Raw genomic sequence first — 27760 nt, 5'->3', positions numbered from 1 at the left:
TTTATTTATTTAATTACCGATGTATATTTGAGATGCTGCTATTATTGATGGTATTGTTAATCTAAGGTGTATTAACTTTTTTCACACACTATTAGATCGCACTCCCGCTTTACTCAATAGCAATATCACGTTGTTATTGTTGTTGTTATTGTGGTTTCTAACGGGAGTCCCTGAACGCACCACCCCGGGGGGCGGGGAGTTTTATTGTGGAGGCCGCCGGGCGGAGCGCTCTGTCTTGCGGGGACTTGACGGCGGTGTCACTCGGTGGGTCCGCGGAGCCGCTGCTGAGACGAGAAAAACGGGAGAAAGAAACCTGTAAATTGGCACTGGCCGGATTAAACACCTCCTGGGTCACACACACACGCCTTGCCCCGGTAAGTGCGCGGAGCTTTGAGCCGTTAGAGGAACTTCTGTCCGCGGGTCGGTCGGTCGGCTCGCTAACGGCGGAGCTAACTGGGGGCTAAAGTTTACTGACTTCCCCGGTGGGAGGAGGCTGGACTGTCAAAAAACTTTAAAACAAGGGGGAACCGACACCAGTGGCAGTGGTTTGGTGATTCAAAACTTTAAAAGAAAATGAAAAAAAAGATAAAGGCTCAAGTTTAAGAAGTCTCTTTCGACTATTCTCGACTCGTTTTGTCTCGTTTTTGGCGATTAAAAGTTGTGAGATGGAAGCTAGCAGGTCAGGGTCGCAGGTTAATGACGTCTGTTCACAGTGAACGTGGGTTTTTGACATTAATTGGAAGTATTTCAACGTCTTTATTTGGTTTCATCTGAGCAGCTCCCAGGGAGGGGAGGGGAGGGGGGGTCTGTGTTCCACTGGCCGGGGGTGGTGAAGGGCGGGGCGGGCTTAGCGAGGGAAGATAACCTCTGGGTGCAATGTCCTGTGATTCTGCATGATGGTGTCCTCCTCTGTCCTCACACTGTCCTCTTTCTCTGAGGAGTCTGGACAGTGTCTCACACTCCCAGGTCCAGGGGACAGTCCAGGTTTCTGTCCTGGACGACGTTTCCTCACCATTTCAACACTTTATGAACCTCCTGTTATCTTCTAATCCTCCATCTTCAACCACTGTCATCTATATCAGAAATATCTAAATCAGCAAGGTATAAAAACATAATATATGCATTTACCCACATATATATGATCTAAAATGTTTAAAAAAAATCCATGACAGAGGAGATAACAGTGTGCTGAAACAACATAGCGAGTACTGACTTAGCACAATTGTGAAATAGACTCAAAAGAGTACATCTTTATATGAATAGTAATTTCCAAGTAACTTAAGGTAAATCAAACCTAAAATGTAGATTTTTTTTTTTTTTTGTGGCTATACGGTGCGATAATATCAAAAGAACCACATTTCTGAGGAGGCGATCGCTGTTTTCGTTGTACATAAGGGCAAACTGTCAATTCCATCTGAGCTTCATTTCTTTATTAACTTTTAACTGGACGTGCTGGATAAAGTTATTCTTGCTCAGTGTAACAGCTTCGATGGCTAATAAAGTCACGTAGTCTGTGAAGAGGCACGAAGATGTATAGAAGAACTAACTAAACGCCTAAAGCCGTCTCCTGAAAAGTCTCAAACTGTGAATATGAGGGTGAACTCGCGCTCTAAATGTTAGAAATCACCTGCTTGGGTGGCGACTCTGTAATGTTACTAAATGCTGGATGGGCTGTAGGATGTAAGTGCATAAACATGTGTGTTGAAAGACTCCTGTCAGGACTGTTAGAATTCAGTCTTCGCCAGTCAGATCCTTGTGCTCACGAGCTGTTTAATCATCTGGCACCCGGCCCGGCCGTGACGACGACAAACGGTCCACGGTCTTGATATTACAGTGAATCACTGGAAGTTATCAGTCAGCGTCCACGAGGCTTTTCAAAACCACCCTGAGCTCCTTGTTTATTCCAGTTGTGTTGTCAGGGTGAAACAGTAGTGAAAGTGCCATTGCTTCTTTCTTTTTTTTTTTTTTTGGTTTAATATCCAGGAGGGCCATGTGAACCGATCGCCCGTCACCGAAACAAGCTAAACTTAGACGGGGTATTCCAGTTGAGGCCGACGGTGCTGCTCTCCATTTAAAGCCGTCTTTACCGGCGCAGTCACAAACATTTAAACAGTTAAACATTTCTGACATGTTTTCAGCTTCTTCTTTTCTTGAAAGTATCTTATGCTTGCAAATGATTTAATACTGGATTGTCAGGCCCCTGGAGGCAGCAATTTGTACTTGTCAAAATGATATCAGTAGTTCTGCTGCAGTCTTGAAGACTGAATGGATGATTTACGGCATCTGTGTCAAACTGATTGATCTCCATTGAGCCCACCAGTATACTTGACAGCAAAATGACCAATAGAAGCGACTTCAAGAGCTCCGTGAGCTTTAGTGCAAAAATTAACCTTCTGAAAAGACTTTGTACTTTACTCTTTTTTTTTTTTTCTTCTTCTTACTCTGCAGCATTCACATTCTGACAAATCTCCTGAGCAGAAAAGCTAAGGCTATTTCACTGACGTAGCCCGAGCAGGCTAATGAGGATCATCAGTCGCTAATGTTCCCTCTGTTACCTTTACATTTTCAAAAGGTGGCCAGTTTTGTCCTCTGGGCCAAATGTTTGACGTCCCTGGTTTCTCTGCCCTCTGGCCGTTGTAAATTAAGCAACTTCCCAAAGCGTCAACTCTCCAACTCCACATGTTTGTTTGTTATGTGAGTTCTGTGTATTTGACGAATTAATTGGATCATAAATGCAGTTATCTTGACAGGATGTCGAGTGAATCCAAAGTGTCTTTTTCAGGCTTGAATAATCCTACATGTTATTATGGAACAGGCACCCAATGACTCACCTCCAGTAGTTTATTTGAGAAATGCTTCTTGTTGGTATTCTATGACCCACATTAAACCAACAAAAGCTGCTTGAATAAGATCTTTCAACATTGTAAATCATTATTCAGGGTGTGAACATGACGTCGTCCCTTTTTGTTTTTCTTTCTTTAAATCCAATTTTTTGATTAAAAAAAAAAAAAAAGGGGGGGGAGGTGTAGAGGTGGCTTATGTTTTTCGTGGTATCCTGAAAGGTCTGATGCTTGGAGAGCGTCACGTGTGACGGTGCTCGGTGCTGAAGACCGGGGCTTCCTCTGGAAAAAGAAAAAGAAAGCAGCTTGTCTGTCGATGACATAAGGATCGCCTCTTCCCTTTCATGTAATAGTGAATTTCCCTCCATTATATTCCCCTCCGCACTGCTGGCCTGCCCAGTGGAAAGTGCCTGAAAGTGGGGAACAAACGCCATTGTTTCCCCCCCGCGGCCACGAAGCAAAGCATGTTTTCTCAGTTATGTTCCAGGCTGCAGTCGACCTGCTGTTGACGGACCGTCGGTGTCATTGTCCGGTGTTTTGGAGTCTTTTTTTTTTAATGGCAGCTGGAAGCTCCGGCCCGTGAGCTCTATTAAGGGCTGCAGAGCTGTGGAGAGGCTCCACATTCAAAAGGCCATTTTTTTCCCTGTGAGAACGGCGGCCGGAGAGGAGCAGCTGCCATCGGGCTCGCGGGAGGAACGAGGCCAGAGGTGACTGACGGTCAAAGAGAATCAAGGTCACGGCCAGCTGGGATCGCTATGGATACATGTGGGCCTCGAGCTTTTTTGCACACGAGAGGGGGGGGAAATCACAAGAATAGTTGTTTTGGTTTTTTTTCGTGTGCAGCTCTGTTGGGATTGAGCCTCGTCCTGCTGTGAAAGTGCAATATTGTAGGGTTAGATGGGCTCAGCTGCACTCCCTGCCTGCAGGCTTGGTACGCAACAAATGAAGGAAGTGTGTGTGTGTGTGAGAGAGGGGGGGGGGGGGGGGGGGGGGGGGGGTCACCCTTTGACAGATATGCAATTTTCCTGTGATTATGACATTGACAAAGAAGAGTGCTAACTCTCAGTATTTCATGTAACTTCCTTCATGCTGTTCGTACTTGTGACCGTGTTCCGTGAGCTTTACTTTCTACGTTTAGAGTCGCCATGGCTCCCGTGTTAATCCGTTTGATGATCACGATTGTAGCTCGGAAAGGTTCCCAATCCTCACATTTGGCCGCGTCGACAAAAACTCAAGGATTTGATCAGACTCCTTAAATTGTTCCTCGAAGCTGTAAGACAAGTGCGCTGAATGTAGGGCCGTGGAAAACCAAGTCATTGAGCTGAATTAAATCCTGTTCATTGTTTTATGAACGGAGAAACTTGAGATGAAACAAAAGCGAGTGATCAGATACGATGCACGATATCTCAATACTCGATGTTGAAGTTTTTGTAAAGTAAGCCCACGTCCAGGAGACTCGTATCAACGTTGGACACTCTAAAACAACATTTGAGCTTTAAACTTTTTGTTGCTTTTGAGTCCACTTTCTTGAAGCGTCTTCATCCAACGGCTACAATCGGAACTCTGTCTTCCAGACTCCTGCTTACGCTTTTATATTTGAACAATGTGTACATTCGTCTTCCACGCAACCGACAGCGTTTTCAGTCAATATCAAAATACTGCTGTCAACAAGTGTAAGGAAGAAGTCACTTTATTTTGTCATTTTCCACGTAAAAAAAAAAAAAAACCCAACTGTAAACAAAGCTAGAAAGTCTTGAGTCTTGTCAGGAATGAAAACACAACGTTCTCACCAATGGCGGCACGTTCTCTCTGGCGCTCTTGCAAACCGCTACGCGTGAAACGTGCAACTTTAACCGACGCGGTCGCTCGCGTCCGAATTCCACGTGACGAAACGTGCCCGCGTTTCCTCCGGGGCGTCGCGGTGGGCGTGCGCGCGCCCGTCAGCTGATTTATGTGCTCATCTCTGTGCCCGTTTGTTTGTCCGGCGCTCCCGTCCTCCATTCATGACTGTGTTTGTGGGCGACGGCCCTCGGGGGGGAGGGGGGGACAGAAACATGACATGAATAGGCGCTCTACTGGCGCTTTCTGGGAACGTCTGCGCTCTTTTACACCCGCTCATGCTTTGTGTTGCCCCCTTTTTTTTTTTTCCCCCTCCGTATTTTCTCACCTTCTTTTTCCTTTTCCTTCAAGTCTCGTTTTGCCGTTCGTACAACGCTTGGCGCAGTTTCCGGAGCCTCGACGTGACTCAGATCTCCTCCCTGCCGGCGTGCTACTGTATTCTTCCATGTGCTTTTAATAACACGCGTGATGACTGTCTTTTGCTCTTCGCTGCCTCGCCCTCTTCCATTGCAGCCTGCCACTGGCCTCTGAATCATCGTTCTCTCATGCTTCTCCTCTCCAACCCTTGATTCAGTCCGGCGTTGCGCTCTAGGCTTCAACTTTCCGCTGTGCGGAGTGGAGTTTGATGAGTGACGGTGGAGGGAACATGCTCAACGTGCCAAGACTCGGGTTTAGTCATGGACGCGCTGAGGTATTCATGGGTTCACTTCATGTCTCCAGCGAGCAAATTCCAGCACCCTGAGTGCATTTTCTTATCAGCCCTCCGTGGATACGGTTGTTATTCTTGATTGTGTAATCCCGAAGCTTGTAATCTGAGCGGCCTCCATTCGGGCCAAGTTTCTGTCGTGTTGACGAAATCATGGCCGCTGCTTTTACACGCCGTCTCACGCGTTTGTCACGTCAGATATTGATGACCGTGGCAGATAACGATCTCTGCCGTCTTCTCCTCATTCCACCGTCCATTGTGTTTGTGTGGAGCAGCACGACACCGCTGAATTTTCCGGTCTTATCCCGTGGCGTGTTCGCCGGAGTGGACTTCAGACCCGGCTTAGTCAACAGCATTGTTTACACTTGTGGGTCGAGCCGTGTGGAGTTGTTGAACTCCTTTGCCTCTCTCCGTAGTGTTCTGCACGGCCAGGGGTTTGCCACTGATCACATTACACAACACAGAGGAATCACCCACAGATAGTTTTTTTTTTTTTAGTAGGTTCTTCTGTCACATTGAAGAGGGAACAACTCAGTTTACTGCCACAGAGCCAGACCCTGAGACGGGACTTGTTCGCTGCACTGGTTGGATGTTCAGGACAAGTAAGAGAGAGGGTAGGGCAGAGGCGCGGAACAACAACCACGTTGACGTCAGACAGCACGCTAATCCGCTCGTTGCACATTCAATGAGGGCTTGAGGCTCAGATCACAAACGTCCGACTGTCAAGAGATCCTGCAGGATGATGCAGGGAGAGAACAGACGCCACATGACAGCGACATGAATGCATGGAGATTGGGGGGGGGGGGGGGGGGGAGACGCTCCGTGCTTTAAAGAAGGTCTGTCAGCGGTCTAAACCTATAGCAGCCTGAACAGAAAATCAAATAATTGCATTACATCTTAAAGGTGCAGGAACTACACTTGATGTATTTTGTGCCAAACGCTGCTCTCAGTATTACCGGCACACCCAGGTAACAATCAAAAGTAGGCTACTGCAAACAGTGGTTTTGAGGGTCATAAATTAACGTGTCCTCATATGTGATATTTCTCTATTTATTTTTTTTAAGAATAAACTTAAAAAAGCCAAGCCAGCCCTTGTACATTAACGTCATATTGTAGTTAAAAGTTGGTATCAAAACCAACCGTCAAACTCGACACAGTTATTCATACAGACGTTCTTCATCAACGGTGTCGGCCCATCCTGAACCAGATCCTTACCGAGTCCGTCTCAGTGGCTGGTTGGTGTGTCGTGGTCTTGTTATCCAACTCTGCAGACCTCTGTAGCTCCATGTGCTCCTCGCGTGTCCCCTTGTGTGGCAGCAGGGATTGTTGGAAGTCGATTATGGACATCTGGCAGGAACACATCAGGACAGATGAGAGGAAATGACATTGAAGGAGTTTCGTTTGGCAGGCCAGCTCGATGGGATGTAATCTTTCCATTACACACACCTCAGAGACAGTGAAGCTCATTGATTAGCGGTTCGTCATTAATATTAAAGCTGCCATGTCTGCAGAGATGTATAATAATGCTTAATATGGAATACGTATTCTAAATATGATGTATTGTCAATTCTATTAACTTTCACATGACATCATTTCACTGACAATAATGTCTTGAGTTTTTGCTTAAACTTTGGTAGCTTTATTACCAATCGTTTAAGTAAATGTTGAAGCTATTTTGCGGGAACCTGAAGCATTATAATAGCAATTATGTGTGATTTTTAGGCAGTTTTATAGTTTTCAACAGGTTCTTATTACATATGTTGAAATGGAATATTTTGAGTTCATTGCAAAAGTTAAAGGGAATTCTTTGTAGGTGCTTTTATAAGAATCTGAAGTTTAATACCTGCAAACCTGTTTATTCAGGAGGAGGTAGAGTAAAATGTAATTAGGTTATCTCTATAATCTCTCCATAATGGTTACAATAGGGCTCGGCGATCTGGCCTGAAAGTAAAAAAATCTATGATTTGAGTTGATTAGATTTTTTTCTTCATGCCTAAAAATCTAAAAATGACTACAGACATCAGATACATTGTCAAAAATGCAACTTTATTGCTGTGATAGTCCTCAGAGTCAAAACGCGTATAAACAATCCCACAATAAATAGTAAATGAGGTTCAGTCGTTCAACATGTTCAAGTTTTAACCCAGATTTAAGCAAAAGTGCCACAGCAACTCCGGAAAACCCACAAGGAATGGTAGAATGAAATTAAATACATATTTTTTTTGCCCAGCTCGAGGTGACGGGCATCAGTTGTTGTGTGTGTTCATCGCTCTGTGTGTGTGTGTGTGTGTGTGTGTGTGTGTGTGTGTGTGTGTGTGTGTGTGTGTGTGTGTGTGTGTGTGTGTGTGTGTGTGTGTGTGTGTGTGTGTGTGTGTGTGTGTGTGTGTGTGTGTGTGTGTGTGTGTGTGTGTGTGTGTGTGTGTGTGTGTGTGTGTGTGTGTGTGTGTGTGTGTGTGTGTGTGTGTGTGTGTGTGTGTGTGTGTGTTTGACTGACCGACCTGACTGTAAAACTTCAAACATGGCTAAAGGAAGGATTGTTCATTTCCTTTTCTGGGTCCTGCAGTGGCCACAATGGTCGTCTCTGTGCAAGTCGCATCCTGGAGGCCACGGGCCATTGGACACACACACACACACACACACACACACACACACTGGAATCCCTCATCCTCTCACTGTCCTCGGCTGAAAGAGGCCCAGTGTGATCACAGCAAAGTGCATCTTGTGTTATTGAGTCTCAGCTTTTTTAGCTATTATATCACTCAAATGGATATTTAAGCCTTCAGAACCGAGAAAGACATACAGACACTTCCTGGTTGACATTTTAGAAGAATCATGTCGGATCAGTGTGCTGCAGTTGATCATTCACAGGGACACGGTTATACGTCGTTCGCTTGCTTAACTCGCTCGGATCACTTCATCACTGTGACATTGTTTTTTGGAGAAAAAAACCCCAAGCATGGTTATCGGCAACTTCCCAAAGCAGCAGCTGATTGCTGAAATGAGGGTGAAGTTGTTGTTTTGTTTTTTTTTCTTCTGCTGTAAGTTTTTTTTCACTGTGCCCAACAGGAAGCAGAAGAGAATTTAGCTGCTGATTGATGATTCGAGACGTTCAGTCATGAGCGTCAGGCATGTTTTTCCTGTTTCTTTGTAAGGAGTTTTATAGACCCGATAAAGAGCCGTTTTATTGTCACCACAGTATCAAGTTTACAAGCTCCATATCAAAAAAGACATTCAGTTGGAAAAGGTTCAATCTATCAAATGTGTCAAAAATGTAAAAAAAACCCAACCGGCATTGGATGAGTTTAATTCACGAGAGGTCAGCCTGTGCTGGACAAGGACAGAAGACAGTTCTGATTCATGAATTTCAAAGCTTAGCTTTTCTTTGTGAACATCCATACATAGAGGAAGTATTGGGTAGATTTGAAAACACAGGAGTGCTGAGAAGTTCGCACTATAAAGCCCACTTGATTGACTTTTTACGGTGTATTTTAGCAATCAGAACTTTTTTAAATTTCCAGAGAGAGACAGTTTTTAATAAATCACAAATGTGGCTGTACATTTTTAGATGCAGAATTGAATTGATTTCCCTAATTGCAAGACTGGGACAAATTACCATCAACAAAATTCAAACTGTAAGCAGTGGCTTTTCTGATTAAAACACTCTTTGAGGGTAAAGAGCTCTAAGGTTCCTCGTAAACATGTGGTGAAGCCATCGGTTAATATTGAAATGTATTAGTGGTTGTCTTTATTGTGCTGTCTTTATTTATTGCTACGCTTCTATTTTCCATCCCAATAAGCATCCGTTTGGCTGCACCCTATGTTAGAGGATGACGGGAAAGAAAAAAATAATGGGGGCAGTGAAGATTAATACAGGAGCTATAAAAAAAAAAAAAAAGAAGAGAGAAATCAGGTTTTTTTTCCTCACAGTTGCTGGTTTTTGTCATTTTCAGCTCAATGCACCATCTGACTCTTTTTTTGCTCCATCTCCTCCCGGTAGAGAGTCAATATTGTATGGAGGAGCAATAAAATAGCGAGGCAGGTGATGAGCTCACTGCTGAAGGAAGCAGTGAAGTTCTTGGTTGTGGTCAAATTCAACCCGAGGCTTCGCTTAAGTGTCTGGACGCTGATGAACGCGAGGCGCTCGGTCTGAAGGCTTGACTGATCAGGAAGAGAGGAGAGGAGTGAGGGGCTGCATAAAGATGGACCGTTTGGGTTCCAAATGATGGAGAGAGGGGGATTAACAGAGGCCCGACTGTCGCTCCAAGTCGAAGGAAGCGGAAGCTGCCCGCCGTGCGCCTCTTGACAGCTTCTTTCACTCCCCGGGCCAGAAAAGAGACTCTGTCTGCTGCCGGTTGCTGCTTTCTCTTTCTCTTTCTCTGGTGTTGGTTAGCGAGGCTTTTAAAAAAAATGTCTGGAACCTCCCACCTGCTGCCTGGAGTCTCTCTTTCGTGGCTGCAGACTTTGTGAGAAGATGAACTTATTTCTGATGTCTGCAATACAAAGTAATTGCATGTAATGCTACGTTTAAATTGCTTTCCCCTTCTCATTACGGGAAGCTAACAAAACTAGACAACCACTTTCTCCACTGCCTTTTCTATTATTTTATCAGAGCACAGGTAGTATATTATGTTTTGTATTTCCAAATGTCAAATTTAATCTGAGCACTGCCAGGTAAGGCGATAAACTAACAAGTGTGTGTTTTTTTTTTTTTGTGTTTATTTGAAGACCAACACAGTGTCACCGCGAGCAGCAACGATGTCGGGCGCCTACGACGACTCCATGATCGACGTCTCCAGCGACAGCTTCTGGGAGGTGAGATGCTTAAAAGCTTAAAAAGCCACGAAACTCCCGAACGCCAGCCTCACGAGTACGACGCTCACGCTGCCTCTTTCGGACGCGACGTCGCCGTCCTCCAACGGCGGTCCCTCCGGACCTCGGCTGACATTTTCCCACTGCATATTTCCTTTTTTTTTTTTTTTTCCTCTCAGGTGGGGAACTACAAGCGTACGGTGAAACGGGTGGACGACGGCAACCGGCTCTGCAGCGACCTGATGAACTGCCTTCACGAGCGCGCTCGCATCGAGAAGACCTACGCGCAGCAGCTCACCGAGTGGGGGAAGCGCTGGCGGCAGCTCATAGACAAAGGTAGGACGGGGAAACCCGCGGCAGTTAATTCGCCGTAATAAAGGCCGGCGCGGTCAGGCTCGCCCTGACTGCGTAGATGATGTAAGAATGAGCGCAAAAGCTATTTCCACCTTTGATGTTGTGGGGAAAATGCTCCTTATTTGACTCTATTAGAAGTTATAGAAAAATGTTTTTTTTGTTTGTCCACTTTCAGTAAAGTTTATTCACATTTTTTGGTCGTTGTGGCTTTAAATTGAGTTTTTAGAACGGGTGTAGCGTTGCCGTGACGACTTGCCCTTGTGTAATGAATCTGCTCTCAGGCCCGCAGTACGGCTCCCTGGAGCGAGCGTGGTCCGCCCTGTGCACCGAGGCTGAGAAGGTGAGCGAGCTCCACATGGAGGTGAAGACGGCGCTGATGGGCGAGGACTACGAGAAGCTGAAGAACTGGCAGCGAGACTCGTACCACAAGCAGATGATCGGCGGCTTCAAAGAGACCAAAGAGGCCGACGACGGCTTCCGCAAGGCGCAGAAACCGTGGGCCAAGAAACTCAAAGAGGTGGGGGACATGTGAACTGTGTGACGGTCGAAATGTAGCCTGTTGTTTACTGGCATGACTAGAAATGTTCGTGGAGGATTTAGTCCATCTCCACAGAGCAACGCCAATAAGCCAACTTTGGCAAACAAAAGATCATTTCTGATAGAAAAATAAGATCAAAAGTTGTTTTTTTTGTTTTTTTTGTGAAACAAAAATGAAAGCTTGTGATAATAAATCAATTACTCCAATCCATAGATAGATGGATGATCACTTTATTCATCCCCGAAGGGAAATTGTCTTGTTGCAGCAATCTGGTACATACGAATACAATACAATGGAATGGAAATAAAAGTAAAAAATAAAAATATCTGGGTATAAGACACAAAGTAAAACACAGAACGGAACATGGGCACTTAGAAATAAGCAGGAGATAAAAGCAAGATAAATAAATAGTAAGGTGCAGTGGCAGAGCCATTAGAAGTAGGCATTATATAATAATAATAATAATAATACAGATAATAACAATGTGTAATAGTGTATAATACTCGTGTATAGTACTACTAATAATGGTAGCAACAATATAACAAGAACAATATGGTAGCATATTCCATTTGTAGGTGAGTCCATTTGGACTCACCTGCGCTTAGCTTTCAGTGATTACATGAAATGGCCATGAAATAAACGGTAAAGCATGGAGGTGGTAGCATCATGTGTGGGGCTGCTTTGCTTAATGTGGTACTGAAGCCGGTGGTTATTGCCAAAGGGAATTCAGAGGGAACATCAATGAAGTCAGACATTCAGCAGCACAAAGACCAACATGGACTGTTTGAGCGTCACTTCTGCTCAAAATGCAAAACCTCTTCGCTGCAACAAACAAATCAAGCTCGCCTCACCGATTCCAATCTCCAGCATTCATTTCACCCCCCGCGTCTCATGAGCACGTTTCACTGACTCACCGTTGTTTACGTTTGCCTCCATGGCGACCTGCTTACTGAGCAGGAAGAGCAGAAGCACGGTTGTAATCTGAGTATTGGGTTTTGGTTTGGGAGGGGTTGGGCCGTATTTAAAAGACGAGAGCGACGTGATTGTCTTTTTATTTATACTGAGACTTGGTGTTTGGCCTCCTTCTGCCAACTTGTGCACAGATGATGATATTTTCTGCACTGATCAAACAAACTCGGTGCTGAAATACTGGATGTAGACGTCATCACTTCCATGACGATAAATATTGATATCAAAACAATTGAATAAACCAAGACCATAAAAGTCAGTAAGATGTTGCTTTCTTAATTTGACCTATAAAGCAATGTACTACTCCCCAGAAACAGAAATGATGTATTTATGTTTTGCTTTCCTGTTTCAACTACAAGGAGCGGCACTGTAGTTAGATTTTAACATGAATTAAAATTTTCTATAGTGTGCAGGTGAAGTACTGTTCACCCGCCTTGAAGCACATGTCGTTGTTTCTATTAACATTTAAAATAAGGATGCAGACGAAGAACGGAGTGGAGGAACTGTGTGATCTGAGAGCCTGGAACCATGTCAGTAACGACGTGAGAATCCACGTCTTGACTTCCCGCTTCAGCCGCAGTCTGACCTCCACCTGCGGCGGCGTCTCGCGCTTTGAATTCGATCTATTTTCGGCGTCTTCTATGGCGCGCTGGTGGAGGAGGAGGTTCGGGCCCCGGGTTTACGCTGCCATGTTTTGGAAGTTTAAACCTCGTTGACACAACAAGCGTGGCTCCGAGCCACAGATGCGGAAAAAAAAATTGTGAGAAACCACTGCCAAGGCTGAATTTTTTTCTGGAAACGCTCCCACTGCGTTTCCGCGGAAACGTCGCGTCTGCCGCGTTCGCCTGTCCACCTTTGATTGTCCATAGAAAGGAAGGAAGCTGAGGTCTTGCGGGGGGGGGGGGTTGCATGGCTCTTGGTTCAAAATGAGGTCAGAGCGTTTTCCTACCGCCGCTTTTCATCTCGGCAGCCTGTTGTCTCGGCATTTCTCACATTCCTCTCCGTTCCCTGGATTGTGTACGAGGGCTCGCCCGTCCAGAGCCGCTGAACATGGCCGCAGCCTTCGTCCCCCTCCTTCCCCCTCCTCACCGCTTCCCGTGTGTGATGTCACGGCGGGGCGGGGCATCCGGGCCCGCCGTCGGACCGAGGGCAGAACACAACAGTTCCGTGGCCCCCAGTGATTTATTGACGGGGCAGACAGACGAGGGCAGGGAGGAAATGAGGCTAATGAAGTGGAGAGTTGACGTGGGCGACGGGGACACTGGGTCAATATCTCCGCTGAACTGGTTCCAGCGTTTTGACGACGCGGCCTCACCTTCTGGAAGTCGCCGTGGTTTCTGGAGTGAAACTGTGTGAACACCTGCTGCTCCACACACTCTTCAAATAGCAACGCATCACTTCCCCATTTCTTACCCTGTAAATATAAATAGTAGAGACACAAACCTCTCCTGCCTCCGTGTGCCAACACTAGATTGCTCACATGTTTGAGAAACGGGTGGGAGGGAACTCCTACAAATAGTTTCTCACTTTTATTTATTCAGTACTTTGATTTTGAAAGAAAAATGAGGCAACTTTAATTATGCTTTGGAATAAATTATTCACAATGATTGCCAGTTTAACTCCATTTCAGTGTCTGATACAAGAGTTTAAACATGGGATGTTTGTGAGAGAACTGATCCAGACCAGCACTACGTTCTCATCTCTGCTCAGAGATCTGAGGTCACACCTTTTCTTTTTGTGGTCTGAGGGTTGGAGCAGTTTTTTTTTTTCATGGTCTCCTATCTCAGTGAAGTTTATATTTGCTTTGTGTCATCTGAGGAATTAATCAGTCACACACATGCCGTGTGTGTCAGGTGGAAATGTGGTGTAATAATCTAAAAAAAGGGTTTGACATTCAAATGTCACGGGGTGTTTTTAATGAGTAAACATCCAGGATCATCATCATCATCCTCATCCTCATCATCCTTGCATGACTTACAATTATCTTCTTTTTTTATGATCACTATTAAAATGCTTTACACTGGATTATGACCCTTTTTACACCAGAGCTCTTTAGAGGATGTGGAATGTATTTTTTTATTGTACATTTGTAATAAATGTAATAATAGAACCTATGATGTCGGTGTCAACCAATAAATGGTCGTCAGATTTAAATGTTGATTACAAACAAAAATGTCACATTTATAGTTTGAATATATTCTGAAATTGTTAAATTTGAAAAAACAATTTTGGTAACAATTTACAAATCAGTAAATTGTTTAGAAAATACTCAGTTTGACAATGTACATGCTGAAAGTTGACTTTTATTCTCTGGTGAAATCCCACTTGGGCACAAGGGACACGCGAAACTTTGAACAGAAAGATCTCCGCCCATGAATTCTTTTTTTATTTTATTTATTTATTTATTTTTATTTATCTTTTTTTGGTTGAAAAATACAATAGTGTACACATAGGATATTGTACATATCATATCCTTTCTTTTTTTTTTTAAACAATAAAAATAGCAAGAACAATAGAACACAGTCTCCGACAGCAATATAATAATGAAATACTGCGAATGGAAAGTAAAAAGTAAACAACAAAAGAAAAGAGAAAAAAATTAAATAATAATTAAATTAAATTAAACATGAATAGGATAAGTAATAGCAATAATGATTTTAGAAAATAACAGTAACCACAACAATGACTAAGTAATAATAATGACAATCGCCCATGAATTCTTATCGTTCTGACAGTTCTAACCACTGCTGTGCTCCTCTGGTCAAAATAAGTCACACGAACCAAGTTATTTCATCTGGTGATTTATTTTTTCTCCTTACAAGACTGACTCTTTGTTTCCTGTGACGTTTCCCCAAAACCTCCCAGGTGGAGACCATGAAGAAAACGTACCACTCGGCCTGTAAAGAAGAGAAGCTGGCAGCCAGCAGGGAGACCAACAGCAAGCTGGAGAGCAACAACAACCCCGACGCGCAGAAGAAACTCCAGGAGAAGGTGGAGAAGTGCCAGCAGGAGGTGCAGAAGGTACGGCGGAGCCCCCCCCCCCCCCCCCCCCCCCCCCCTCCTCCCGGAACAAGATTTGCAGAAATGACCCGATTCTGCCATTTTCACTGTCGCCCTTTTACTCAGACTAAAGAACGATACGAGAAGTCCCTGGAGGAGCTGGACAAGTTGACCCCTCAGTACATGGAGAACATGGAGCAGGTGTTCGAGCAGTGGCAGCTGTTTGAGGACAAGCGCATTCGCTTCTTCAACGAGCTGCTGCTGGAGGTGAAGCAGCACCTGGACCTCTCCACCAATCACAGGTCAGACGCCACATTTTACCAAACGGCAGCCCGTTTCTTTTCTTTTTTTTTTTTCACTTTATTTTTATAAATTTTTTTAATAATAAACATGAACATGAGAAATCACGTTACAGAACTTTCCTCGACAGCAAGACAGCATATACGTGACAATGTAAGAAAAATAACATTAATAATACTGTGACAACAGAACCGATATGAGACAAATACATAAAAAGATGGGCAATTAAGACATTACCGTGTGGTGTAGGCGACCATTCTCAGCAGCCCGTGTTTCCACTGCGGGCCAACAGAAACATGGATTTAAAGACATTTGGTCTCCAACTATGTATTTTCCTTGTTTTGTTATGGAAAAGTTTTCTTTTCTTCTTTTTCGATTTGACCTCTAACTCGATCTATCTCTAAATGTCTCTATAAAACACCTAGAAGATAAATCAGTCGATCTTTTTTAGCCACATTTTAGGGCTTTTTGTGTTTCTCACACACAGATGAAGAATAGTCGTACGAAATAACTTGCGGCAATCCAAACACAAGTGACTTTCCACAAATCAGGTACTGGAAGTTAAATGGAAAACAGAAATCTAAAATATGAAAGGTCAACTCAACTTTATTAATAAAGCGCTTTAAGCAGCCGTAGCTGAGACAAAGTGCTGTACATTGAAATAAAAATATAAGAGGCAAAATAAAAACATTTAAAACAATAAAAACAATAAAAAGTTAAAGCAATAAAAACAATCAGATGGTAAAACAATAAACAAAACATAAAAAGTTAAAACAATTTTTTTTTTAAAATTTAAAAATGAAGGCACGAAAACCAGAGCACAGTCTCACGCTGAAGTAAAAGCCAAAGAATAAAAATGGGTTTTAAGAGTTTTAAAAGTGCTTTTGAAGGAACTATGTGAGCTTTGATGGTGAGAGCTGGTCGTACTCTCTTGCAGGTTTGAAGGCTGCACACAGGCTCGTATCGTTTTTGTGTTAAATATTGCTAAATGTCCCTTTTTTCACTGCTGCAGATTCCAGACAATTTACCACACGCTGGAAGACACGATCACCGCTACTGACGCCGAAGAGGACCTGAAGTGGTTCCGGTCCAACCACGGCCCCGGCATGCCGATGAACTGGCCACAGTTTGAGGTAACAACAGCTACGAATGAGGGGGGGGAGAAAATAAAAAGCATTTCAGAGGATCTGGGAATGTCGAGTCCAGACAGGCCGCTGTAGTACATCAGCACGTCTTATTTATTATTCATCAGGGGACTTACAGTTGATTTTAAGCTCTGCTCTATCTGGAGAAGTTCCCACAATGCCTCCGAAGGTCAGTAGTATGCAGTTAAAATCCACTGAGGTATAATGTGTGTGAGCGAAGTTGGCGGTGAATCCACTCCGTCGTCGCAATGAGGCAGTGAAAGCGACAAAGCTGACGCGTTTCTCCCGGTGGGTTACGAAAAAAAGAGGGAGGGAAAGGCCTCTAGAAAAGCTGCGAGTGGCTGCAGTTTAATGTTGCGCTGCTTTTCCACTGACGTCGCTTCCTCCACTTTTCTTTTTTTTTTAAGACTACGCCCTGGTTTATTTGTCAACTTTTCTTTCTTTATTTATGAATTTTGAATTGAGTCCTCCTCTTGCGAGGAGGCCGCGTCACGAGCTGAAAGAGGGAGTTCTGCTGGCGTGGACGGAGCCACATGCTGTACAAACGTTCTCCACACTAACCCTGTTTCTGCACCTGCTTACTTCTCCCCGCATCTGACAGATTCTGGATTGCTCCCATCCTCGCCCCTTTAAGAGAAGGTCCATTGTAGTGAGTTCTGCATGGGAGGGCTGTTCTGTCACCACAGCCACGGGGGGGGGGGGGGGGGGGGGGACGTCCTTCATCCTTCATTCTCACTAACACGTCTCTCCTTCCTTACTGCTTCTCTTCGTGTGTTTCTGTGTGGTTTGAGGTGCTTGTGTTTGTATTTAAGTAGCCTCGGGGGCGGTGGGGGGGGATTTTTAATTAATTCACGCGGTAAAATCATCACTTCCCTTTTTTTTCTTCATTGACGTCTGGATAAATCTTGATCTTGTGAGTGTCCACTGGCAGGAGGGTGCAGCCGCTCAGGACATTGGCTGTCGTAGAAATATTGACATTCCGAGCTTTTCAATCTAAAAGCGGGAACTTTTGATATTCTTTTTTTTTTTTTTTTTTTTACTTTATTTTCAAATGTTGAGAAAAATACAGTTGTTACAATGTCATTCTCTTAGTCACAATATCAGCAGGCTGCGATCACAGATTTTTCCATTCTCAGCATTTTTTTTTTTTTTTTACGAACAAGAACAAGGGATGCACTTTTATTGCAGGTGAATTGAAGATGTCAGCCTCTCCATCTGAAAGATATCATTTACAACATCTGTCCAGTTTTCTAGGCTAGGTGGGGAGGAGCCTAAAGGAGGGAACTTTTAACACTCCTTTAGAGAAGATCAGACATTTAAACTCAATATTACATACATTAGTCTCTTCACATGACCATCATTCCTTTCTTTCACATACAGTACTGTGCCAAAGTTAAAAATAAAAAGTTTTATTCTTTTATCGGTCAAGATGCAGAATTGAGAGAGAAAAAAAGCACTAAATCGGAGCTGCTTGCTCCACACAGGCCTCAAAGTTGTGCACAGTCTCGTACTTTCCCCCTTGATTTCATAACTCTGACCCCACGGCCCTCCGCTCATCACTGCTGCACACGAGACTCCCAGGACGTCACGCCATGTCACTAGTCTACTGCTTGACCTTCGCTCTGTCACAAAGTTTAAGGGACTTTAGAAATCACAAGGGCCTGACGATTCAGAAGTCTCCACGCTCTTCTCTCCTGACGGAGCACATAAATGTGGACGTATTTTACTACATCAAGCTTGATGGATCCTGCTTCTGGCCTCAGAAATGCTTTAAAATGAGCTTCGGGGTGTTTATTCACGTTCGCTGCACTCTCCCTGGTTGGCGTGCGTTTGAGGGGAATCTCTCGGTGCTGCGTTTCTTCCAACAGCTGATGGGGTCTCTACAACAGGGGTTTTCAAAGTGAAGGAGACTAAACACTCCCATCCCAATCAGTATGAACATCCTGGATAACATATTCCTGTGAACGCCACCTGACTCTTCATCAGAGGTGTGGTATTGTCTGACCGTCCAATTGAGGCCCTTGACGTTCTCTGGAACCCCCCCCCCCTACACACTTTGAAAGCCGCTGCTCTACGTGGTTGTGCGTCTTCGTTGTATTCAGCTTGTGAAGTGTTTCACTGATGCCGGACTCCGTCGAAAGTGTGGTCTGTCCCGCTGTGTGAGATACCTCCGAGTTCAAGCTCCGCCGTCGCCTCATTTTCCAGCCGACACCGACGTCTGATATCTGACCCCCCCCCCGATTGCCTTTCTGCCCACCAGGACTGGTCCATAGACCTGAACCGGACACTGAGCAGGCGAGAGAAGAAGAAGCCGTCGGACGGCGTGACGCTGACGGGGATCAGTCAGACCGGGTCAGACCAGCCGGTGCAGCCTGCCAAGACCAGCAGGTAGACACCCCATCGCCCTGTGACCTCACCGCTTCCGCCTCCACATCTGGTTTCTGATACACACACACACACACACACACACACACACACACACACACACACACACACACACACACACACACACACTCCTCACATCCCTGATAAACCAACTCTCTTCACGCGCTGCCCTGCTCTGAAGGAATGCCTGCTCAGTGTTACACAAGGGAAGCTCTGACGTGACGTCAGCGGTGCAGCCGTTTCCGTGGCAACCGTCAACATTTTAATGGTCAACGAAGTCTGCTGGTACATAGCTGAACACAAGCCAGAACCACACACACACACACACACACACACACACACACACACACACACACACACACACACAGAGAGAAGCCTTTATAACAAGTGATATCGTAAAGTTTTAAAGGACTTGTTAGTGTTGTTTGGTGCTTCTGCAAAGTAAAACCAAACACTGCATGTCAGGAGTATTTCACAGACGTGCACCAGATCCAAGTCGACTCCTTTACTACGTTCCTAATCATTTTAGTCCAGGTTTAGTTTTACATTTCAACGTGGTCCTGTGAAGACGAAGCAAATTCATCTGACAAGAGGTTCAAGTGTGGTTTAAAAACTACTTTGAACCCAAAAATCTGTGGATTTCTTTTTAACAATTTGGGCTACAGCTGTGCTGCTTTACCTCGGTTTCATATGCAGAGAGAAGCTCTTAATTGCAGGATTATAAATTAAGCCTCGACAGTTACATTTATTTTTAGATCTCAACTCCACACAAACTTTAGAGTTGGCAAGGTAATATTAAAAAAGCTTTTATGCGTGAGACTCGCATACTCATCTGGTCATCTCACTAATCCACGTAGATTATATATCTTATAAGTGGAGCGCTATTTTCAGACGTTGTCAACATTACAAAATGTATTTCTAAACAGTCAAGAAAGCCAGCAAACACAAATTTATTTCATCTCTGCATAATTGAGATAAGTGTTTAAAGATGACTCTTGTTTATGATTTGTGATTCTACTTAGAGCCATTTTATGTCTGTTTGTCACATCTAAATATAAACAGATGATAAAAAATAGGATTTAACGACTGACGAGTTGAACGGAAGTCACAACAAAAGGGTAATTAAGATAACGACGACGTTAAACACCTCATAAAGTTCCTAAGAACTTGATCCTCGGGGTTTATATTGACTTTATTGGCCTCCGTCTTATCTTCAACTCTTCAAGTTCATTTGGAGGTTTGTAGTGGCGGCCTCCTCATTCACACTGTGTCTGAGGAGTGGAGGAGTAGAGGACTGGAGGAGTGGAGGGGAGTGGACGGAGGGAATGCCAAGCACGGAAACCATTTGACCTCTGACCTGGAGTTAGTAGACGACTGCCGCATTACAGCGTGTTGCGTTTCCGTCATTATTAACAGAGCCGGTGGCAGAGGAGACGCTCCGTTTACACTACAAATAAGAAAGTTTAGGAAGGAAATACCAAAACTTATGTTGTTATAAAACCGAGGGGAACTGAAGAGAAAAGAAAAAAAACAAAACAATGGATGAGTGTAATCCTGAGGAACATAAAACACATGCTGGATGAAGAACTTCACGGTTGCAGGAGTAAGTTACAGGTATTTTATTCAGATAAAATAGGGAAGAATATGTAGCATCAAGCAAAACGTACGACGTGCAGCCCGTTAATCTAACCTGGCCGGCAAAATGAAATTTACCAGCTGTGAGAAATGATGACATCACTAGTTTAGCTTATTTTCTTTCCACTTTAGTTTGTAGTATGTGGTAAATCAGTTCAGGTGATCGGGATTACCACACAGATGTGGAAATGTGTCCACATTAAGGATCATTTCTGGATTCTCACAGGTTATTCTGATCACAATATGAACTAGTCCACTGTATTTCTTTGTTCCTGCCACATGTGGCCGAGCGTTTCATCCCTTTGAAGATGCAAGTCGTGTCATGAAAATCCACTTTGATCTGTGAGTGATAAAGCACACGGTCGACTGACGCATGGCGCCGGTGTGACGGCAGTTCTTTTATCGTGTGATGTTAAAAGATACTTCAATACATGCATTTGATTTCTAGATTATTACTGCTATTATTTGTTGTTCCAGAATAATAAATGCATCATTTGTGTGCTCGGTTTTCAAAGAGATCAAAATATTGTTTTGACACAATAACAAAAAATAGGGTGATTGTGATACTGAGAACCATTGTTATTTAAAACACACCTGATTGAATGTTATTTGAAAGCATCAGTGGTGAGTCAACAAGGCACATCTGCTGAGCCTCTGAACTCATGAAGAAATGCTTTAGGAATGGAGTATTATTTCCTCCACTTGTTGTTTTTTTTCTCCTTTAAAGTCTGAACTTTAAAGCTCACTGCGGCAGTAAAGCGTCTCTTTAAACACTCCGCTTGATCCTCAACAGTCTGTGTGCGTTCTGTTGACTGTAACCATCCAGAAGTTACATTTGCGGGGCGCCGCCCACCGGAGCCGTGTTTGGCGTAATAACGCCGCGGGGCTTAAGCTCTCGAGAGCGTGGCGTGACTGCCCAAACAAAGGCGTGGACGCTTCTCTGCCGTCGCGGTCCGGAGAGCCGCCGCTCCTGTAAACAGGCAGGAGAAACCCGGCGTTTCCTCCGATGCAGGTGCACGCCGACGGTCACAATGGGCGGAAGTCGGCTGCACCTCGTGGGAATTTTTTCAGGAGGATCTTTCGCGGCCAAACAAACCTGAATTTGACAACTTGGCGTCGCTCCGGGAGAGTCTTATTGACGTTTGCGTTAGCTTTGGATTAATTAGGAGGTGCACGCCCACACGGCGTTATCTCTATCTGCCCGTCACACTTATGAAATACAGTAATTACTGTTTGTTTTACTTCCCTTAGACCAGGGGTGGCCACACTTTTTCAGCCTGCGAGCTTCTTATAAAACCACCAAGTCAAAGTGATCCACACACTACAAAAATACAAAACATGTATTTATTTTCAAATATATTGAGGATTCTTTATATGTGCAATGTATAATGATGTACCTTGCAAAACCGTATGAGCCAATATTGTGCAACACGACATAATTAACTCTGAACATTCTTTGTAATTACCTGAGTTTACTCTGATTACCTTCTTTGGTATTGTGACGGTCGACTGGCAGACGAGACAAACGCACTTCGAAAATGACATCGTGGAAAAAACAGTCCACCTCCCATTCCTCGTGAAAGTGAAACGTCTTCGTCTTCTCACCTGGTCCAGCTCCCCCCCACTCATTTTTGGGGGGCTTCAAATTAGCGGTAACTCGCTGACTAGCTTGTTAGCTTCACCACACTTAGCGTCATTGTTTGCACATGTGCGGTGACCTGAAGGTCAGAAAAATTCAGCCGTCATCTGACGCTGCGTTCGATTGTACTCGTAATTCGGAAAGGTAAATCAGTTTCATTACACCAGCGTCTATTTATTTTTTCCCAATGTCATGCGATCTACTATTACTACCTTTGCGATCGACTTATTGAAGCACCCCGGCCTTAGAGCCTCCTACATGAGTCTGTGTGTGGTTTTGCAAACGGAGCGTCATGGATCCTCGGCTTCTTATTTCCATCCATCAGCTGCTCGCCGTCACCGGCATCTCATCGGCTCACTGAGATAACTTTATCTCTGACTGCTGCTTTACATCCCCGTGTCTCCAGCGCTGAAACAAGAACTCTTTCTTATTATACATCTTACACACACACAGTAAGCACACGCAGTACATACAGTCTGTTTGCTCACTTTTTTATGTTTTCTGCATCTTGTTTTCAATCCTTCGCTTCAAGACCCTCTGAGGCCCGGAAACATCGTCCAATCAGAGCCCAGCGATCGTCCACAGAGCATCTCACTTCCTGTTTTGTTGTCATTTCACATAATTTCATCGAACGAAGCTGCCGAGGCCACAAAAGTTGGAATTCGTCTTCGTTCCTTTTGCCGATCTTTGTCCACAGGCTGCGTTTATCCGTGTGTGTGTGTGTGTGTGTGTGTCCACGCTCCGTCTCTCACTCTGTTCCCCCACCATGTCGTCAGCCTGACCGTGCCTGCTAAAACTGCGCCGGCGGGCTCGAACCCGTTTGAAGAAGACGACGAAGAAGAGGAGGATGAGGAGGAGGAGGAGAAGGAGGAGGAGGAGGAGGAGGAGGAGGAGGAGCAGACATCAGGCAACCACATCAGTGCCAATAAAGAGGAAATAAAAACGTTGGTGAAACGGGAGCAAAGGAGCGCCTCTCTCTCTCTCTCTCTCTCCGTCGCTGCTGCGTGGATCTGCTCTTTCCTTCTCTCGGTTACCTGCGGCCTTCTTTTTTTTTTTTCCTCCCGGTCCCGCGCCTCCTTCCTCCCTCAGGTCGTTGTGTTGCTCTGCATGGTCACTGAATGGCGCCGCGGCGTGTCTCTGGTCATGTCTCACACTCCGTGTCTTGCAGATCGCCACGGAGTCCTCCGCTGTGGGAAATCCAGTGTGTTTGTGTGTCTTACAGTCAGATTCTTAACAAAAAAACATTTTAAATCGTTCTTTTCATCCTACAATTGGCTGGGAAGGAAAAAGCGACGGAGTCGATCAATTGCAAACGCGTAAAACGTCGACTGCAAAACGTGGCGCCGCATCTTTTTTGTGGCGCACAAACAAACCAACAAAAAAAAGCTTGTAAACTAAACCGCTATCTGACTGTAAACGTGTATTTATGGTTTCTCAGCTTTCCGTGTCTGTGTGTAGGTGGCGCCCTCTGCTGGTCGGCCCAGTTAAAACTCCAATCATGCATCGGAAGACGATGATTTGTCCTGCTTGGTCTTGTGTTGCTCTTTATCCCTCCAGCCCGTTTGATGTCGTGTTTCTTTATGGTTTCTTTTTTTAATATTTCCTCCCTCACCTCTGTGTGCTTTTTTTTCCCCCCACTACAAGCTCTTGATTTCTTGTTTTACATCAGTTCATGGTGCCTGAACGGAATGCCCGGCTGGTCGCTTTCATGTCATTAAAACAACAACAAAAGCATGTTTTCCACTTATTTGGAGGAGAAATGCTCCAGGGTGAATCACACAGCTGCTCCTGGAGCTTTTCATTTTGGCTTTCTATGTATTTTCTCAGTCCTCTTCTGTGTTTTTTTTATTTATTTTTTATTTTACTCTTTACTTTTCTTACTTCAAGCATCTGCAGCATTTGTTGGGATTTCCTCTGCAGCCGCGTGAAAGTGTCAGATCTTTACTGCAGTGTGTGTGTGTGTGTCCAGTGCAAGCAGTACGGAGAAGACTCCCGATTGGTCGGACGAAGAAACAGGCGGGAACCCTTTCTCTGCCAACGGCGACGGGAACCCGTTCGAGGAGGAGCCGGCCTCCCCGGTGGTCTCGGTGCCGGTCCGGGCGCTCTACGACTACGAGGGCCAGGAGCAGGACGAGCTGAGCTTCAAAGCAGGTGCCAGACCGGCGACCACGTCGTTTATGTGACGTTCCACCGTCGGACATCCCAAAGTTTCTCTGAGGGCGAGCTGACGAAGCACGAGTCGTCACTCTGTGCCTCCTTTTACTTTGGGAAAGAAACATTTAAATGCAATAATGAAACATTTCAAGTGTCATTATTCCATTTCAATTTTTCTCTTTCTTTAATTTTTTTTTATAAAAAAAAAGACATTTTTAAATACATTGCAGTCATTTCAATGTGCTTTTATAGAGAAAATAGAAAAGCCCAACATATCCACATGAGCAGCAGGTGTGTTTGCGACTGTGGAAAGGAAAAACTCCCCCAACAGGGAGAAACTTTGTAGAAACCAGAGTCAGAGGTGGAGGAATTCTGAGGACCGGTTGGGGTGAGAGGATGGAGGAGAGGAGAGGAAAGACAGAGAGAGACTTGGTGGGGAGAAACATACAATACCCTTGTTAGTGCTACTTACATTTCTTTTTTCTTTTTAATAATACAGTAATCACAGTGATCTAAATATTTTCCAACTGCCATGAGATTAAACCAGCCTGAGCAACAACAGAGCAAAAACCACAATAATCACAACAATTATAACAAAAGCAAAGACAAAAGGACACAAAACAAAGAAAGAGAAAAACAGAGCGAAACAAAAGCAAACAAAAAAAACCCACCAACAACAACAAAAAAGCAAACAACTTGATTTTGATAATTAACAGAACAATCTCGTCAATAAGGTGTGTGTGTGTGTGTGTGTGTGTGTGTGTGTGTGTGTGTGTGTGTGTGTGTGTGTGTGTGTGTGTGTGTGTGTGTGTGTGTGTGTGTGTGTGTGTGTGTGTGTGTGTGTGTGTGTGTGTGTGTGTGTGTGTGTGTGTGTGTGTGTGTGTGTGTGTGTGTGGTTTGTCCTCGGGGGGGGTCCGCGGCACCACACCACCACCCCGCAAGTTTTTGAAAATGTTGAAAACCCATTGTTCTGCACATGTGCAGTAGAGGCACAATAATAACGTTTGCCTCCATCGTGTCGTGACTAAACTACAAGCCGTTTTGCCGTTTTTCTGGAATGAAGCCATCCCTTCTTGCTCCCCCAGGTGATGAATTTACCAAAATCGGCGAGGAAGACGACCAGGGCTGGTGCAAAGGCCGGCTCAAGGACGGACAAACGGGTCTTTACCCCGCCAACTACGTGGAAGACATCCAGTAATGATCGTCACCGGTGATATAAATGTGAAGAAAAGATGAAGAAAGTGTTTATTTTTGAGACGCCACCTTGCAGACGCCTTACTTTCCTTACTTTCAAGCCCTTTCCGGTGAAGCCGGATGCACACGGACTGCGAGGATTAAAAAAGAAAAAAGAAAATCCCCCCACAGGTTTCCAGAGGATTTCTGGAAGGTGTAAAATACGTCACTTAGGGTCTCATTTATGCTGTTACACGGGGAATAGCTCTTCATATATATCTTAGACTCAATGAAATGTGTGAATTCATGTATTGTTTAACGAAACACTGGGATGACAGTCTGATGTTACAGCCTTCGTATGCAAAGACACTTTTTAATTCATTACGTTTGATCAGTCTTTTAGCACCAGACTATAAAATAAATGTTTTTTGTTTTTTTTTTTTTAAATTGGCCTTTAAGTTGAGATTAATGTGAGGATGTGATTTTAACCTGTGCTGTTCTAATGCTCCTTTCAGGGTTTCGATGATTTTCAGTTCAGTTTATTCAGTTTGGGATCTTCTTTTTTTGTTTTTTTGAGGGAATTACAAATGTCAAATGTAAGTTCTCTGATCGTCTACTCTCACTTCCCGACGTTCGGTTCATCCACAGAAGATCCCCCCCCCCCCCCCCCCCCCGTAGATCGTAACGTGTTCAGACTTATTTTTTTCATGGAACACTGAAAAACCGTTTTCAAAACAAAAAAGTGGCACAATCCCGGCGGTAAGTCACGAGAGGATATTTTATTGTTTGTTTTTTGAAGAGATGTTAGGACCTAATTGAGATTTAAAAGCAAATCACCACGGCGCACGCGTGTAAATAGCCCTGGTTTCAACACATTCGAACAAAACCAAGCGTTGCGATCGGATGACGTGCAGTTTAGAAGCGGGTGATTGTTAATTTATGATGCCACAAGTGCTTTTGTTCTTCTCTTGTTTGGATGCTGTGATTGAGAAATCGGTTTGTACAATGATTGAATGTTTCATGGCGAAAAATCCCTTGGATCTGTTATTTTGTTAGATTTCTATGGTATGATTGATTTCCTGTCACGGCGGGCCTTTACGCAATGAAACAACTATAATAGGACACGTTTCCCTTTGAAGCTACGACACGACCGGAGCCGTTTCATCACAGGACACACACTTTGCAGCCTTTGAAATAACTCCTGAATGTTCCTAATTTCATGCCTTCACCTGCAGCGGAAAGGGAAAATTGACTTTATTTGACTGAATAAGTGAGAAAAGAGATGTTTTGCCATGTTTTCTGGGCGTGGTGCTGTCGGATTGAAGCAGCAACCGTCCGTGCACAGTCAGGTTTGTAAATGTTGTCACACAACATAATAAATGAGTTTATTGGAAAACTTTTTTTCCTCCCCCCCCCTCCTCTTTCTACATTGTTTTCACATTTCACGTGTCATCACAGTGCTGACCTGAACCCATCCATGTAATAATGTCCAGTCATAGCCATAGCGCCATCTATTGGTAAGAAGTTTAAGGAATTATATTTTCACATACCATGGCCTCAAACTTTGTAATATCATGGTAGGGATATGAAGCACATCAGGACACACAAAAATATATCAGAATACCAGAGGATTTAATCTGGACAATAATGAACCATCATTGGTGGATGTCATTTAGTGAGCTGACACAAGTGACAAGGTTAGTATTTTTTTAACCCGAGAACTTTAGGTAATTTTTTTTCTTCCCCAGGCTATTATTGATATTTGATTGTGTAAATGCCAATTCTCAGAATTAATAGATTTTTTTAATCGCTTCTAGTCACGTCTAGCAATTTGGAACCATTCAGGTCTCAAAATGTGCAACTTTTTAAAGATGCATGTTATGTTGCAAGTTTTTAATACCTTTTAGACTTTAAAAAATATTTTAACTTAAACAATTCAACTTTTTACATGTTCATTTTTTAAAACCTATTTAAACAGCTTCATATCTCTACTTTACTATTTAAACTTTTATTATTTAAACTTTTTTAAATCACTTTTAACCTTGAAGTGGATCGGAAAACCCTTCAACTTACCTTTAAACTCCTTCATAGTTTGCCCCCTACAGGGCAGCCAGAGACTTAATTTAACTTTTAAAACGTTGCCACGTGTGACCAATATTCAGTTGAAATTCTCAGTCAAACCCCACAATTCTGGAGGAACCTTCAATTTTGCTTGCGTCTTTAATTTAAAATGATGTCGTTTTGCACAATTTCTGTCCTCATTACAAAACATTC

At 44.0% G+C, this 27760-nt stretch overlaps 1 protein-coding gene across 4 annotated transcripts; it reads left to right on the top strand.

The window, feature by feature from the left end:
* The first annotated feature begins 240 nt into the window (after positions 1 to 240).
* Positions 241 to 26885, top strand: pacsin2 (protein kinase C and casein kinase substrate in neurons 2). 4 transcript variants are annotated; one of them, XM_080518295.1, is made up of 12 exons: positions 241 to 374; positions 10111 to 10197; positions 10374 to 10530; positions 10830 to 11065; positions 14921 to 15076; positions 15182 to 15357; positions 16368 to 16488; positions 17102 to 17149; positions 18761 to 18888; positions 22936 to 23103; positions 24129 to 24310; positions 25399 to 26885. In XM_080518295.1, exons 2-12 carry the CDS (start codon positions 10141 to 10143, stop codon positions 25509 to 25511), a joined length of 1542 nt encoding a protein of 513 aa, XP_080374421.1. In that variant the 5' UTR covers positions 241 to 374; positions 10111 to 10140; the 3' UTR covers positions 25512 to 26885. The 4 variants fall into 4 exon arrangements, with proteins under 4 accessions (XP_080374421.1, XP_080374423.1, XP_080374424.1 ...); XM_080518296.1 differs by lacking the exon at positions 241 to 374 and adding an exon at positions 3447 to 3547; XM_080518297.1 differs by lacking the exon at positions 17102 to 17149.
* Positions 26886 to 27760: the final 875 nt, after the last annotated feature.

The sequence above is a fragment of the Blennius ocellaris genome (genome assembly GCF_963422515.1).
Source record: "Blennius ocellaris genome assembly, chromosome: 22".
NCBI classification, from domain to species: Eukaryota; Metazoa; Chordata; class Actinopteri; order Blenniiformes; family Blenniidae; genus Blennius; species Blennius ocellaris.
Note: the sequence above shows the minus strand (reverse complement) of the source record. Positions and strands in the feature narration are given on the sequence as shown.

Coding starts and splice junctions, on each gene's coding strand:
- pacsin2 (XM_080518295.1), top strand. CDS start 10,141: ATGTCGGGCGCCTACGACGACTCCATGATCGACGTCTCCAGCGACAGC. Junction 15,358..16,367: donor GACCTCTCCACCAATCACAG/GTCAGACGCCAC, acceptor TCACTGCTGCAG/ATTCCAGACAATTTACCACA. Junction 24,311..25,398: donor CGAGCTGAGCTTCAAAGCAG/GTGCCAGACCGG, acceptor TTGCTCCCCCAG/GTGATGAATTTACCAAAATC.